We start from the raw sequence: 17,793 nt of genomic DNA, 5'->3' as shown, positions 1-17,793 counted from the left end.
GGCCGGTGGTGGCAGTGATAAATGCAACTAGAAGCAGGTTTAAGTAAAAGTGCTCAAAGGGCAAATGAGTAAACAAGGGTGCAGAGATTACTTGGGGCAAGGGGCTCTGAAAGGAGCTATTTTTCCCTTATTCTTCTCGGTGTTTTCAGACCCAAGACAAGTTCTTGAGCGTACACTTCAAATACTGTAGTCCTTTCTTATCTATGGTCAAAACAACAACTGATAAAAATTTCCTCTTCCTTTCTGTACTCTCAACAAAATGCATAGTACAGACAGAAGGAATTCTTGAGATGTGCCATCTCGGGAAAAGTTAAAATTGGGACATGAAGTGAGGCCGTGCACTCTCCAGCCGCCGGGTGAGGATCTCGCAGCCAGTGTCCGTGACCAGCAGAGTGTGCTCAAACTGCGCAGAGCGCTTCCCGTCTCTTGTAACCGCGGTCCAGCCATCTGGCCAGGTCTCATCCTGCCATCCGCCTTAAACAAACAAAGACAGTGTCTTAATTCTATCATCTCACTCAGTTATTTTCTAAATAAACTGTCTAGAGAACTGTATTTGCATGTACTCCTGCATCCCTGGATAGCAAACAGAAAACTAATTAGAAAATTCATTCTTAAGATTCCTATTTACACTTCAGGACCCCTGGATGCGTAGTGGTTAAGTGCTACGGCTGCTAACCGAAAGACTGGCGGTTCGAATCCACCAGGTGCTCCTTGGAAACCCTATAGGGCAGTTCTACTTTGTCCTATAGGGTCGCTATGAGTTGCAATCTGCTCGACGGCAACGGGTTTGGTTGGGTTTGGTATTTACACTTCAACCTTAATCATTTTAGCTAAAGCCTTTCCAACTTCATTTTGGTCTTTAGTGCCAATGAAGTAATGATGATGTTTAAATTTCCTCAAGTGCATTGTAAGTTCACATTTTTTATATTTCCCAAATATCAAATCAAGATGGTATTTCCAAAATAAAGGCAAGGGATTTTGTTTTAGAACACAAAGTAATACCCACTCATCCCAGAACAACAACTAAAAGCTTGAATTAATTAAATTTAGCTATTCCCTGGTATAACTTTGTCAGCTGACTAAACTATAGCCAGTGCATACCGTGAAGGAAATAATGTAAATTTTTATTCTTTTATTATACTATTTAATTCCTAATTGAATTTTAAAGTGACAGGCACACAATCAGATGGTGAAAACAGATTCATCTTGTGCAATTTGTGTAGATGATATCACTGAAACCAGAGATGGGGCAAAGAGACAGAAAATAGGGATTGAAGGGAGGATAAGAAAAATATGATGGGGCAGAATGGATGAGAGAGGGGGACAGCGAGAGAGAGACACACAAGCAAATGGAATGATAAAGGGAAAGTAGAAAGGTAATCCCCAAGAGAATGTGAGGCAGAGGCGAAATGAGAAAGTGAGGATATTCTAGATACTGCAGCCTTCTACTATAAATATATGTATTTGCAGAGACTTTCTTGTTTCCAAATTAGATTGTCAAGAAAATTCAATACATTCTTCAGTAATCTTTGGATGTAACATTAATACTTCTAGACTTCAATGACTCACACAGAAAAATCCAATGGCACAAAATCTGCAGTGAAGTAACCTACTTCTGCAATACTAAATCCTAGGCTAAAAGAAAATATGGGGCATCTGAAAGAAAGTTAACTCATGCTTTGTCAAAAATCTATGGATGAGTAAACAGGTATTTTTCAATGTAATGACCCTTTCACAAGCGGATTTAAGACATAATGCTTCTTTGATTTTATTGCAATCTACTAAAACAGGTTCTTTAACACTGTCAAGTCAAACCTATTTGGCCACTATTCTAAGGAAATTCCTCTGTGGATTCAAGACTGTTCATCTTGGGGCTAGGATTCAGCCTAGCTGAGTTACAATGAGGATATAGCAGTTATAATCTGATGATAATCTGAATTAGCTCTATAGAAAGTTATTTGCTTACTACTGGAAATACTACATTATGTCTCACCAACCAGATGCCAGATAATAAAAACATTTATGTAACCAAAATGGCATTTTTCTCTTTCCTTTCACTGCTAATATACTTACTGCCTTTGCAATTAGTTACACACAGAACTTTATTCTTATTCTATGAGGATGACAAAAATAATACCTTCCATTTGCATAGTTCTTTAAAATATATAAGGAGCCTTGGTGGTGCAGTGGTTAAAGCGATCAGCTGCTAACCAGAAGATCGATAGTTCAAATCCACCAACTGCTCCACAGAAGTAAGATGTGGTAGTCTGCTTCAGTACAGATGTACAGCCTTGGAAACCTTATGGGGCAGTTCTAGTCTGTCCTATAGGGTTGCTGTGTGTCAGAATCGATTCAACAGCAATGGGTTTGGGTTTGGGGGTTAAAATATACAAGGTGCTTTATGCTAATATAAATCATCTCACCTCATTTTTACACCAGCCCTGGGGAGTTGCCAGGGTAAGAACTAATTTTCATTTTACAGAAAAGGCAACAAATAATTGGGTTAACAAGGCAACCTCTAAAATGTCCCCAATGATTCCTACTTCCTGGTATTCACGCCCTTATGTAATCCCCCCCTCCCCTGGAGTGTTGGCTGGATTTAGCGACTCACTTCTAACCCCTGGGGGGGAGCCAACTACCATAGTAGTGGAAGGTAGTCTGCGGAGATCCACAAGGTGAGGGACTGAGGGAGGCTTCCTGCCAACAGCCAGTGAGACGCTGAGGCCCTCAGTCTAACAGCCTGCAAGGAACAGAGGCTCACATGAGTGAGCTTGGAAGTGGATCCTGCCCAAGCAGAGTCTTCAGATGAGACCATAACTCCAACAGACAGCTTGACTGCAACTTCACCAGACATTCTGAAGGAGAAGCACCTAGCTAAGCCATACTTGGATTCCTGATCCATAGAAACTGTGAGATAATAAACATTTGCTACTTTTAAGCCGCTAAGTTTGGGGGTAATATATTATGCAGTGAGAGGTAACTAATACACCGTCTAGGTCACACAACTCCCAAGTCCTTCAAGCCAGATCACTCTTCTGACTTATGTGGCCTTTCCATTATGGGATCTAGATCATGCTTCTCCCTGACCAAACTCAGAGCTCTTCTTCAGTGAAGGCCACATACTACAATTTTCCTGAACTCAGTTACCTAGTAGAAAGCTGGCCCAACAGAATTCACAAATGAGGCTCATCTACAGATAGATGGGTTTCACTTCCTTATTTGTGGCCAAAGGTAGTAACGGCACTGTCACTGCTAATAAAGCTTCAGTCAAGTGTGGAAAAATGGTGCTGAAGGTACCAAGAAAATAAAAAGCCACTTCCTAGTCCAAGCTACCATCATCTCACCCTAGACTACAAAATGGCCTCTTACCCAGTTTACCTGCACACAGTCTCTCCCCTAGAGTCCATCCTCTACACACAAGAACTGACGTTCAGTTTAGAAAGACTGCACTAGCTGCTGTGCGGACAGGGAATTACAGGGAGACAACAATCCAATGGGGTTGCAGCAAGTAGCTTCCTCCAGAGTGGCAGCGGGTGGCCCTTACTGGAGCCAGCAAACCTCTTCAAACCTGCCCCAGAAAGGATCTGGAGAAGAGGTATCCTTTAACACAGGGCTGAGGCCTACTGATATTGCTTCACATCTCACCTCCTATCCCAGCAAAGAACTAGTAAGCAATGGTAAGAGACTCCTTCTGTGTTAAGACACAGCTGGGGAAAATGAAGGTGAAGGCTTCACGAAGTAGGCTCCACTTATTACAATCACTCTTGACAACTGCAGTAACAAGCCCTAATCGTGGCACTGAGTCCACTATCATTGCCACATGCCTGTCACAGGGAATAACAACAGTGGAGACATAAAGGCTGCCAGAGCTAAGTGGGTCTGTGCTGACATTTCTCCATAAGAGTTGTCTGATACCACATCACATGACTCATGTCCTACTCTCATATGAGTGCAGACCCTGAAGAGGCAGCATAGCACCACATGAAGGACATGAGTTTAGAGCCCAACAAATTCTGCCACTTAACTGTCTAAATGACCTTGGGCAAATTACTTAGCCTCTCCAAGGATCAACTTCCTATTCTCTACAATGGGGATATCACCTACTTCATAAGTTGTGGAGAATTAAATCATACAACTGTGTCTGCCTCACAGTGGGTGCTTAACAAATGCTGTACTTCTTTTTTCCTCCTCTACCCCTTGTTTGTCAAGCAAGAACTTCTGCACAGGCTTGATGGAGGCTGCCAATTATGACAGCGCACCCTGTGACCACAATTCAAATACCTCAGCACTACCGACAGCAGGAGAATTCACATGTGCAAAGTATTACTCTTCTTGCCAACTCTTAGAATTTTCAGGTCTCTAATACTGAATCCAGTTCCAGATGGATCACGGAATGTGAACAAAGCAAAAAGAAATCAAGTAGAGCAGACCACTAATCTGACCACAAGTAACCAAAAATAAATAAAAATACAATTAAAGAACGTTACAGCATTCTTCTTCTCACCTTCACAAATCATTGGCTCAATTGTAAATACATGGCCCGCCTTCATCACTCCAACAGCTTTATTTTCTGAAATTTAAAAAAAAGAAATTTCAAAATATAGCAAAAGTCAATAGTGTACTGTTAAAGAGCTCACTGGAAAGAGTATACAAGTTACAAATGCATCAGTGAGTCTTAAATTAATTACTTTCCCCTCTCCAAATTCCCCTTCCTTAAAGTATATCATTCAACAAACAGGTATTTCACTGACAACCACTGACTTTGGGGCAGATATTGTCCTAGGCACATTTCATTCTGCTTTATGTTTTCTCTAAGAAAACAGAGATGTCCTTAGGCTAGATTTCAGACACGATTATCACTTCTATAGGAGGAAAGGTGCTATCACGTATGTCCTCTGATGTACTCCATAATTAGAACTGCAATCACTGAACGAACCAAGCAAAGTTTCATTATTCATACTGGCATAAAAGTTTGAAGAACAACGTTTCAGATTACACTGCCTCTTTGGGTGTGTGCACACACGCCCATGTAGAGGTAGAGCCCGTAGAAACAACTACATGATTTTCATATAGTTTTGAGAACTGTCATATTTTTCTCATCTTGAAAGAGGAACAAAGCCTCTGCATACTAACTTATTTTTTTAAATGTTTGAAGAGACTATTCCTTTTTATTTGAAAAAAGAAACTCCATTTTTCCTTCCAAATATTTTTTAGCTTTTGTGCCCAAGTTCACTAACATAAGCGTACTTTTCAGGACCATTATGAGAAACACTATGAACTGGAGTATCCAGACCTGTCATTACCAAAACAAGGACCAAAAAAAAAAGGAGGGGGGGAGGGATAGGTTTTTTTCAGACAAAAATGGAGAACTAGTTTAAATTTCAAATTAAAAAACAAAAACAACTGATCAGTACATCAGCTAAATGACTGACTGCATTTGCTCTGCCTGACCACCAGATGGCAAACACACTGGCCCTTCCAGGTTCCTTAGTAAGGTACACACGGAATTAGTTGCTGGCCTTCATGATCTTGACCTTGGTAATGAATGATAAACGTGTCCATTAGGGTCAAGCTACTAAATGCTACTCCTTCTACATATGCTCCTATCTCACCCACACGTTTACACTCCTTCCTTCACTTGTTTCCTGTGAATAGCTACCATGCTGCTTTCCACTATCTCAGGGCTCAAAATACACTTACTGCTGATTCCAAATCTGGAGTTCCTAAACTGCAATAAAATCTCAGGGGCAAAAAAATTGACTTTTTATTTTTAATCTCATGACGTTTCTTTCAAAATGACATGCAATTTACTACATATACAGAATAGGCCTACATTCCTTTAAAAAAAAAAAAAAAAAAAGGAAATGCCAGGAGTGTCAGCATGCTGTCACAGAAAGGAAAAGGATCTAGAGTTTTACAAAAAACGATAGCCACTGGCGACACATAGTTACTGAGCACCTGAAATGTGGCCAGTCAGAACTGGAATGTACTGAAGTGTAAAAAACACTTTAGACTTTAAAGACCAAAAAAACATGGAGCAGATCTCAATTTTTACATTGATTACATGTTGAAATGCTCATATTCAGGGTGTAATGGGTTAAATAAAACATGTCATTAAAATGAATTTCACCTATTTCCTTTTTTAATGTAGCTACTAGAAAATTTAAAGTACTGTATGTTCTCATATTACACTGCTATTGGACAGTGCTGCTACACTCCTGTTTCTGTCACTGACTCATTGTTCTGGACAAGTTACGACTTAATTCATTGCCACTCTTCTGGTTTCGGTTTCTCAACATATCTCACTCAACAAATACGTATTAGCTGAGTGACTACACTATTGCAGACACTATGCTGGGAACTTTCAAAAAATTTTATTTGCTCTACTGTCTACTCACGTATGTGTTTTAAACAATTGAACAAACCAAGTAAAGACACTTTTGAAAAAGTAATATGCATTCTGCATGTAGGATACTATCATCAGTGTTTCCCAACCATGAATGACTTAAATAAAGCAGCAAATAAACTATCACCTAACAAGGACTACTCTTACATAATAAAAACATGCCTGAGAAAACAGGAATCAAGATAAGCTGACCTGAAGAAGGGGGTGGAGAAAGTTATACAACAATTTCCTGGTTCCTCCCTCAGGTTAGGAATACAGACTTACAAACCAAAGCAGAGATTATTCACATTTCAAAAGGTACCTCTGCTATAAAAAGAATCCACCAGCAGTTTCCTTTTAATCCTTCCTAGAGTGATCAAAAGAAAACCTGGTGGCACAAGGGTTAAGCAAACAAAAAGGGCTCTGTTGCTAACCAAAAGGTTAGTGGTTCAAACCCACCCAGCAGCTCCACAGGAGAAAGACCTATGGGGAAGTTCTATTCTGTCACATGGAGTCGCCATGAGTTGAAAATCGACTTGAAGGCACTTAACAAGAGTGATCACAACCTATTGTGATTTATATAAACCCAATTTACACTTCACTTTTCTTAAACATATCACATGTATGAAAGTGTACCTGGTCCTTCTTTTTTCACAATTGTTTTTTATTTCTTATTAAATGGATTAATAATATGAAACTCTGGTAACACTTCTTGTATATCAGTGGCACCACATTTTGCTGACACCACCATCATTGACCCATATCCCCTTCTACCATAAATTCTATCATCTTCAGATAGTCTTTCTATATATCTCATACCTAAACCTGAGTTTTGTTGCCTCTGCAAGTCAGGGGACTTGTTTTCACTCCCTTCCCTGCACTCACTCTCACATACACACATACATCCCCTCAACACTGTATTCAGAACAGCTACTTCCTTTCTGTGAAGAGGAATGAACACTTAGGTAACTACACAGCTTATCAGGCTGAAATGAAGTTGGCTACTTGTTTTCTGTTGCTAGCTTTTATTTCAACCATGATTCACAGCTTATAGGAAAAGAATTATGTGGTATGCTAGTAAAATGCTTACTGACGTATGTCAGATGCTGTGCTCTTCTCCAGCTTCTCCAGTCTTGCCTTGAAGCACTTACTCATGCTTCTCCTCCACCTGGAATGCTCTTCCTCATCTGCTCCACCAAACTAAATTCTCAACAATCCTTTAGCATACCTCCCCACTGCAGGGCCAGTGCCAAACTGCTTCAGTCCTTACAAGGCAGCACAAAAGTTTAGGAGAGAAGATTGACTCTAGAAAGACAGAACCTCGAGTACTAACCCTAGCTTATTTATTTGCTAGTTTGTGTGACCTTGATTAAATGTTTTTACTTCTCTTAGTACAGAATTTGCTTTAAAAATAGAGCTAAGAAGTCATTCATAGAGTAGTGCTGATCAGATGAAATCGTATATATCATCAACATGGTCATTCTAAGAGTTAATATTTATTGAGTGCTTTTCCGTACTGTTTTCACACACCATTCTAAGTGCTTCCATGTATTATTTCACTCCATCCTCACAATAACTCTAAGGTAGATGTCATTCCTTACATTGCACAGATGAGAAAACTTAGGCACAAGGAGATGGAGCAAAGTGCCTAGACAGCAGGGGCTCAATATGTTTTAACTTCCTTCCTAGGTCACTCACTGTGAATAGTATTCATTCCAGGCACTAAATAACAGACTCATTCCTGTACGGGTCTCATCTCTCCAGAGAAAAGGTTTCTGGAAGACAGTGATTGTCTTATATTTCCTTTGTATTTTATGAGACAGCACTCAACCTGAGGAAAGGTACTATGCCTACTCCCTCTTATTTATACCAACAATTAGTACTGTCTCTGACATACACTAAGAACTCAAATCTAATCAAGTTGAACTTTCTAATCTAACCAATTTCTCCTAAGGAACCAGACTAGCGATGACTAGATCTGTGGCAGAGACTGCTGGCTATCAAAATTAGTTTATACTTTTCTTCCAGAGCACTCAGCTAGATTACATCTCCCAGCCTCCCTTGCAGTTAGATGTGGTCATGGGACTGAATTTCTGCCAAAGGAAAGTAAACATAAGTGATTTATGCCAATTTTATGCTGGCTCATCAAAACCTCCCAAGCACACCCATCTACTGACTGGGATGGCAACCCCCGAGGGGTTCAAGATGACAGGCTGAAGATGGCAGAGCCTGAGTCACAGGACAACTGTCCTAGCCCCATGGTGACCAAACATAGCCGCCTTGGACTGTTATGTGAGCAAGAGACAAACTTACGCTGTGTTTGCACCAATATACATTTTGGAAGTCTATTTGCTACAGCTCATAGCAATACTCTAGTGAATACAAAATAGTAGGTCCTGTTAAATACCTATTAAATAAATATTTGTTGAACAAATGGTGAGCAAATATCAAATGTCTGGATGGTACTTACTGGCATAGTGGGGTACATTGGGGGCTGTATGAAAAAGTTTGTGGATTCCATGTCCACAGTAGCTTCGAACAACTGAAAACCCATTTGCTTGGGCATGCTTCTGAATAATGTTTCCCAATTCTCTGTATCGAACACCAGGTTTCACTGAAAGGAAAAGAGAAGAGTCATGACAAAGGAACAACAACTAACATTTATTAAGTGCTTACTAATCTATGTGCCAGGATTCTTACTAAATGCTTTATATGCCTACATGCCTTAACATACAGATGAGGAAACCAAGGCACAGAGAGGTCACACAGCCAGGAAATGGTGAAGCTGAGATTCAAATCAGGAGCTCCTGTAACTCCTCCTTTGAGGTTAGAAAGGAAGGAAGCGTGCACAGTATTAAGGTGTTGGAGAGAGGCATCTTTTGCTTTCTCCAGGAGTAGAGAATAAATGAAGCACAATTCTCTTTCTCTACTTCCCTGAAGTCAAGTATTCTTCTATTCTAGTCTTAAAACGAGAAGAGAGTAAAGAGCACAAGAAGAAAAAGGAATATCCAGAAAGTAACTTGACCTGTTCTGAGTTACAGTCCAGTCAACTTTAGAAAGAACTGCTTCACTTCCCCTGGCCTTCTTTATCCCCGTAAAAATGGTTCTCGAACTATTCAGTTGTTTCCTCTGCAGACGGACCAGGATGTATGGTATAGAAAGGTACTTTTCACTATAAATTCCCTGTCCAATTTAAATATTTATGACTTTTACTGCTGTTTCAATAAAAACTAAAAACAAGTGATTCTCACTGCGGTTATGGCTCTCCTAGCACTGAGACTCCAGAAGCTGGGTGCTGCCAGACTCCTGCGGAGTCTAGCCGTGGTTCTAGGGGTTCTCTAACTCCTACAGTCTCCTACTCTATCTTCTTTCCATCCTGAGATTCAGGTACAATATTCTTCCCCATCCAATCAAATTTATGTGTAACTAGTTCAAGGAATCGTTTCAATTAACATTTTAATCTGCTCTTAACCATATGTTCTTGCTTTATTTTATTTTATTTTGGGAGAAGCACACTGATTTTAATGAATCATGCTGACTTTCATAATGATTTTTTTTCATTCCCATCCAGGCATTCCTATCAGTCCTGGTCAATAAACTCTCTAGTGCTCTGTACCAGGATGGGCAGCCAAAGTAGTAGAAAATAGAGGCAAGAATGACATGTACAAAAGTGCTAATAGCACGTCCCTAAGACCAAGCAACTTCTGTTCTTTCCTGGCGACTGTTATGAAGACTATGGCTTCTGGTCGTTTCTTGGCAAGTTTTATTCCTGTGTCTTTGTAAAACAATATTCTAGCTGTCTGATTATTTCAATCAATTCACAGAGAGGCAAAAAATATATAAACATTGAACATATGATATCTTGCAGAAACCCTGAAAATTATTTTAAAACTGAAGCTTCCACAAATGAGAAATAAACATTAAAGTTCTCATCTCACAATACTACCAAAAATATTAAAGTTTTTAAATAATCAAGTCAATAATAACTAGAGAAAAATCTCACCTATAGATACCTGAAAATATAATATTTTTTCATTTTCCATTCCTTTATTAAATTAGCAAAATTTCATTATTTCCCATACGTATTAAAGAATGGACTAAAAACTATTAAAATAACGGATCAATGTTATCAGAGATAACTACGTTTGTCTCAGAATTTTGTCCTGTTCAGTACTTTTTTGACAATGCACTGGGATTTTGTTTTTAGATGGGAAGGGCAGATAATACATTGGATAGTAAAGTCCAAATGCTATGGATTTCAACTGAAAAGTTGTTTGCCCCTAAACTGTCCTTTTAGTAACCGTCTGTTAACATTTGTAACAAGTCTTTCCTTTTCTTCTCTCATTCTGACAAGGTATAGCATAAGCAAAACAGCCTGGGTGAGTTGTTTGTATGGTCACAGACTGACAGCCTGAGAAAAATTCTACAGAAATACTCACACTTCTACTCAAAGATACTGTTGTTGTTAGGTGCTGTGGAGTTGGTTCCGACTCATAGCAACCCTATGTACAACGGAACGAAACACTGCCTGGTCCTGAGCCATCCTCACAATTGTTGTCATGCTTGAGCCCACTGCTGCACCCACTGTGTCAATGCATCTCATTGAGGGTCTTCCTCTTTTTCGCTGACCCTCTACTTTATCAAACATGATGTCCTCCTCCAGGGACAGATCCCTCCTGATAACATGTCCAAAGTTATTGCTACAATAGCAATAACAACAAAATCCAGTAGGTGAATAGTTACAGAAAATTTGATACTATGGCCATTAAAAGAGCGAGGTAGATCTATGCATACCTATATTAATTTGTAAAGATCTCTAAGATATTATTAGTAGAAAAAATACCGTATTACAGAATATTACAAATATCCTATACATTAAACCCAATTAAACACATACTTGTGTTTGTGTGTGTGTAAATGAACTAGTTGCCATTGAGTCAGTTCCGATTCATAGCAACTCTACAGGACAGAGTAGAACTTCCCGACAGGGTTTCCAAGGAGTGGCTGGTGGATCTGAAATGTTGACCTTTTGGTTAGTAGACAAGCTCTTAACCACTGTGCCGCCAGGGATCCATGTGTGAATGAACAGGGGAAGAAAAACCTAAATGTTAAGAGTAGATACCTATGGAGAGAAGAGAAAAAGGAAAGGAGGCAAGTGTGAAGGATTATTCCTTTTGCTCTCATAATCTTCAGTCTTGTTCTAATTTTTTTATAATGAGAATATAATACTTAAGTAGTTGAAAGAGTAAAAAAACAGAAATAAAAATTGCACTCAAGAACTCTCTATACACTCCCTGTCATTTATCAGTCAAAGAAAAGGAAGACAAATCACAGAAGAGCCAAAGGATGCTAAGGGATCATCTGGTCCATCCTCATCAAGGGATTCTCAAATCATCCTTAAATTCATTACTAAAACCTTACGCTAACTCAGGTAGGGTAGAGGCGAAGTTGGTAGTATAAGGAATGTACACTGCTGTGCCAAGTTATTTGCTGCCCACCAAGGCAGAGCAGTTGTAGGGGGCACCCAGCACTGAGGCTGACCTGCGTCAATGGCTTGCATCAGGCACTCATATGTGGTCTGGACTAGCTTCCGCGCTCCCTCGTCCACATCTCCAACAAAAAATGTTTCATTCAGGTCCCCGTGATAACCATTGCGATAAAGAGTGATGTCCACTGCAAAAGAATGTGCAAACGTAAAAATCACATTAGTTTCTATTTCAAAATAGAACTTCCGACATGAGAGCAGCAAGCAGCTTAATGAAAAGGATAAACCAATTTCTCAAATTAGACACCAATGGATGGGTAGTTATTGCCCAATAGAAACTCTTTGCCCTTAATGCAATTAAACTCACTCTGTAGAACAGTAATATGGACACACAGCACAAGCCAGATGGTAGGTTTTTATTCTCTCATAGAGTTAATTAGATCATTTATAGCAGAAGAAAAAAATGTACCCAGGATATAATAATGCAAGATCAATAACCAGAGTTAGTGACATTAAATTGAAGACTTTGCTATATTTTGACATTAAATACAAAACATTGCTTTTACTTATTTATCTTTAACGAGTTTCTTCCTCCTCCTAAAGAATAAGCACTGTTCCACACTCTTGGCGGGGGGCGGGGGATAACTCATTTAGCTTTCACTTATTTGTAAATATTCATCCTTCTCTTTTTCCTCTTGTTTAAGAAATACGGGTTGCTAGTACATCACTATCAGACACTAAGATTTATCTAGAGAGCACATAAAATGAGTATTTTGGGACCATACACTTCAATCAACCTACAATATCACAGTTTATATGTTTCACCTCCAGCACCACACATATGTTCCTGAAAAGCCTCATACGTTCAGCATATAATTAGAACAAAAAGGTTTATATGAAAAACCAGGTTGGAAAGATCCCTCAAAACCTATGAAACTTAGTAAACAGACACCCTAACTAAAAGCATTAACAACCCTAATAAAAACAGCATCATAGTTAAATTGCCACTATCAATCACAGCCAGCATCACAGTCGGTCCATTCTCCACAGCCTTTAACACCTAAACATGTGCTTTCTGGTTTAATATGCAGGTCCTTGAGGATATTTGATTATTAAAGAGACTACTTTTGTAAGTATTTAAAATATCATTTAAGGATTCTGGGAAGATGGAGGCATAAATGGGCCATCATTCCAACCCTGCCATCCTCCCACAAATACAGTAAGAAAACAGTGATCAGCTTTGAGAGACTCTGAATCAGGGAGCAAAGGAAAGTAGCAGGGAACTGCAGAGAGGCAAGAATCAAGGAATCAACATCGAATCGCACAGGGTAGGAAAATCCCTTTTCCCATTGTCCCTAACCCCTCCCTCAGCCACCACTGCTGTGAACTGGGGAAGTGGCCCCAGAAAAGAAGCCTGCTTACCTAACCACCACAGCCCCTGACTATACAGAGACGGGGCCTCAAACTTCTGCTCTAAAATCAACAAGGCAGACCTCCCAGGGGGTCTGTTTGGAGTGTGGCAGCATCATCCCCACCTGGACGCTATCAGCTACAATCTACTGCGAACAGCAGCAGAAGGCCCATGCAATGAGTTTGCTCCCACAGTCAACACTCTACCTGCCTCCTCGAACACCCAACAGGTCAGACCTCTGAAACCAATAGGACAGACCACCTAGGGAGTCAAGTCAGGTCTGTCTGCTTCCCATTTTGGTCAGTGCTGAGGACTGCCGACTTAGGTTGCTTGAGAAAGGAGGCGTCTTTAGTAGAGGTGACACTCACAGCCAGCATATTATGTGGGGTGGAACTCTGACAACAAGGCAGACCTCCCCAGGGGTCTGTTCAGAGTGTGACAACTCCCACCCCAACCAGTTAACTGTCGGCTGCTGGACTGATATGAACTCCTACGTAAGGTTTCCTACAGTGGAGCCAAGGTGGGTTACCTAAGTGGAGACTCCTCCCGCAACAACCCCAGGGCTACTGAGGCTCTGAAACCAACAAAACAGATCTCTTAGAGGTCCTTCTGGGAGGTGCTAGCCCCAGAGAGACTGATATCCTGCCTGAGTGGTAGTGCAGACTGGTGGACAGACAGACCACTGCATGTTCTCTGGTGTGTTTGGGAGGGATTGAAAGCTGAAAACCAAGATCTGGAACTTTTGAATCCTAATTAAACCAGGGAGGGACAGGGAGCTATCACAGAGAGGGACAGGAAATGATAAGCTAAGGGTGAAGGCTTGGCCCACCTAAGAGTATACTGCAGAAAGCAGTACACACAAAAATATCAAATACTGAGGAAAACTGAGAAAATGAACACCCTCAAAAATTTCAGTGCCACAACAAAAAAAATCTTAAGACAAAAGAAGAAGAGAAAAAATGGCCCATTCAAATGAAAATGGTAAAGGGAGTGAAGCATGTCTAGGAATGACTAAATAATGAAAAAATCAAAGAATATAATGCAACAACATTAAACATTAAAGAGCTAAGGGAAAACAAAGAGGTAAAAGAAATAAAGAAACAATGCATGAACAAAATGAGGATCTAAAAAAAGAGATACTGAAACTGACAGGAACAATAACTAAAATGAGAAACACCAGAGAAGGACTCACCAACAGCTTTAACCAGAAACAAGAAAGAATCATCAAATTACAGGATAAGATAGTTAAAATTACAGATGCTGAAGAGCAACAAGAATGGAGGTTCAAGAAGACTGAGCACGGTTTAATGGAATTATGGGACAACAAGACATCCAACACGTGCATCGTCGGAATTCCAGGAGGACATGAGACAGAGAAACAACTAGAAAGAATATTTGAAGAAATAATGACAGAAAATTTACCCAATCTATGAAGGACATGAATCCACAAATCCAAGAACCTCAAAGAACCCCAAGCAGGATAAACACAGAGATCTATACCAACACACATAATAGTCAGGCTCTCAAAAAGTAAAGATAAAGGAAGAATCCTGAAAGCAGTGAGAAAGAAGCAAACAGTCAAATACAAAGGATGCCCAATAAGATTAATTGTTGATTTCTCCTCAGAATCTTTGGAGGCCAGAAGGTAATGGAGTAATATTTAAAATGCTGAAAGACGCAGACTTCCAGGCAACATGGCGCTATAGACAGAAGCACCACGCCGTCCCTCCACAGCAAGGACCTGAAAAACTAAATCAAACAGAGACAAACGTCAATCCTGAAACCCTAAGCATCAAATGAAGAGATAAAGAAAAAGAACACAGCCAAGCACCAAATAGAATAAAAAACTAACAGAGAACAGAGAGCGAGGAGAGATACATGGAGAGGTCCCCTATTACCTAACGTACCACAGATCTGCCAACTTGGACTTCTATCGGAGATCAGCGAACAGGGAGTACGGGAAAGCAGCTTCATGGAGCTTCCAGAAAGAGACAGGACAACGAGTAACCAGCAATATATGCTTTCCCACCCTCCACCCTTCTTCACCCCCACTCGGCCTCCTCTGCTTCCTGCAGCCACAGTCTCTTGGCCAGGAGACATCAGCTTCACCCGAGCCACTTGGATTCCATCCGCACGCACTGGCCGGCTCCCTGAGTGCCATTTGTTGGTTGCTGGAATTGCTTTTTTTGGCTTCTTCTAGTTTCTTCCATACCTCTCACCACCTCCCTCTCCTTCCTCTCAAATACCTGGCTCCGTGTGCGATCTTTACTTCCTCCTGAAACACTGTGAAACACCGCTCAACTGTGGAACTGCTTCCCGGCACATGCCGCCACGCTGGTGGAATCCCAAGGGCTGTTTTTAGTTTGTTTGTTTGTTTTTTTCTTTTCTTGGCTTAGGAGCCCCTACTAGCCGGGCAGTACTGTGCAGCTTGGGAGCTACTCTCTCAGTCTGTGAAGCCACACAGTGGGATACATGGGTAAATTTCTTTTTTCTTCTTGTTTATTTTCTTTTCTCCCTTTTTGTCTTTCTTCATTTCTCAGTTTCTCACCTCTCTACAGTTACCTTCTCTTTCTGTCTCCTGAATACCTGGTGATGTGTACTACCTCTATCCCTTCGAGCCAGGCTGTACTTCACGACATGGGAGCAACTTCCCCAGTCCTTGCAGCCACACTGGTGGGGTCCCTGGGGGCTTTTCTTTTCTAATTTTTAATTATTCATTTCTTTCTTTTACCCTTTTAATTTTTTTTCCGTTCTGTTTTTCTCTATTCTTCAGTCTCTCATCTCTCCACTCCAACCGCAAGCACTCTCAGTATTCTTGTTTGTTTTTTTGTAGGTTTTTGGCTCCTGTTCCTCTCTCCTCTTTCCCATACCCATCTTAGCTCCACACAGCACAATCTCCTCACTCCTTTCTGCCTGCCTGCACTATGCACTGAAAATCACAGCCCTAAGTAGCAAGGCATGGCCTACCGGAACCTGTACTGCACTGATTCCTGGCCCGCCCTGTTAGCACTACTACTTGCAAAAAGAAAACCTATCCCAGCAACTCCCGTTGAGCTGCACCTGCCCTGTGGTACCACACCCGAGGGACTGACCCTGACTGACACTACCCATTGGAGAAGGAAGCAAAAAGTATCATGCCCAGAGATGAGCAAACAACAAAGAACGCACAGCCTGCCTGCTCAGACATAACCAAATAAAACAAAAAAAGCAGAATGAAACAAATCTACAATCAATAAATGATGAAAATAACTACTGAATGTCCAGAAGACAGCAGACAATATCAAAACCTATACAAAAATAGGATGGTTCAAGAAGGCGTCAAAATAAAACACCAGATAATTTTCCAATAGAAGAAAAGGCACTAGAACTATCTGATAGGGAATTCAAATCTGAATATTCCAAGTAATCCAAGAGTTGACGCTAAAAACAGACACAAATGAGGAAAAAATACATAAATTCATGGAAAAGGCAGACAAATTCCTGGAAAATACAGATAAAAAAATGGAAGAATTCAGGAAAATAATCCAGGAACAAAATGCCAAAATAAATTCACAACTAGAAATCATACAAAAACAACAATTAGAAATTTAAAAGCTATACAACAAGATTTCAGAAATGGACAGTGTCATAGAAGGGCTAAGGAGCAGGTTTAAAACCATGGAAGACAGGAAAATCGAAATTGAAGACAAACACATGGATACAACTCTGTTTGAGGAAAAATCAGAAAGAATGAAGAAAAATGAAGAAACCCTGAGAATTATGTGGGATATAATCAAAAGCAAAAATTTGCAAGTGATCAGAGTTCCAGAACAGGGGAAGAAAACAGAAAACACTGAAGAAAGGCTGACAGAAAATATCCCCAATGTCATGAAAGATGAAAAGCTGATCATCCAAGAAGTTCAATGAACTCCACATAAGACAGACCCCAAAGGAAAATCACTAGGCATATCATAATCACACTCCCTAAAAACAAAGACAAACAAAGAATCTCAAGAGCAGCTCGAGAAAAATGAAAAGACACATACAGAGGGGAAACAATAAGACTAAGCTCGGATTATTCGGCAGAAACCATGCAGTCAAGAAGGCAATGGGATGACATATATAAAACCTTGAAAGAAAAAAATTACCAGCCAAGAATAATACATCTGCCAAACTCTTAATCAAATATGATGGTGAAATTAGGATATTTCCAGATAAACAGAAATTAAGGGACTAAGCAAAAACCAAACTGAACTTACAAGAATTATTAAATGGAGTCCTCTGATCTGAGGACAAACAACAGACCACAGGCTAAAGCTAGGATGCAGGATCGTACCAGTCAGATACCAAAACCAAAAGAATTACAACAGGGAACCAGAGAGATTAATCTGTAAATGACAACAATATCAGAACAATAAAACAGGGAATAAATGGTGTAGGTATAGAGCCTTTGAATGGAGAGGAAAGCAAGGTGATATCAAGTAATACTAGATTGGTTCAAACCTAGGAAGATAAGGGTAAATTTCAAGGTAA

General features: G+C 40.2%; 1 protein-coding gene across 1 annotated transcript in view; it reads right to left on the bottom strand.

Moving 5' to 3' along the window:
- Window positions 1-10: 10 nt before the first annotated feature.
- Window positions 11-17,793, bottom strand: part of METAP1 (methionyl aminopeptidase 1) — a 120,418-nt gene continuing 102,635 nt past the window's right edge. The window contains exons 8-11 of the mRNA XM_004390243.2: window positions 11,927-12,058; window positions 8,856-8,999; window positions 4,505-4,570; window positions 11-474 (exon numbers count right to left, since the gene is read on the bottom strand). Of these exons, the coding sequence (XP_004390300.1) occupies window positions 311-474; window positions 4,505-4,570; window positions 8,856-8,999; window positions 11,927-12,058 (506 nt within the window). The 3' untranslated portion in view covers window positions 11-310. The remainder of the gene's footprint in view (window positions 475-4,504; window positions 4,571-8,855; window positions 9,000-11,926; window positions 12,059-17,793) is intronic.

This window comes from Trichechus manatus, unplaced genomic scaffold (genome assembly GCF_000243295.1).
Source record: "Trichechus manatus latirostris isolate Lorelei unplaced genomic scaffold, TriManLat1.0 scaffold00291, whole genome shotgun sequence".
NCBI classification, from domain to species: domain Eukaryota; kingdom Metazoa; phylum Chordata; class Mammalia; order Sirenia; family Trichechidae; genus Trichechus; species Trichechus manatus.
This window is presented reverse-complemented; position numbering and strand designations above follow the sequence as displayed.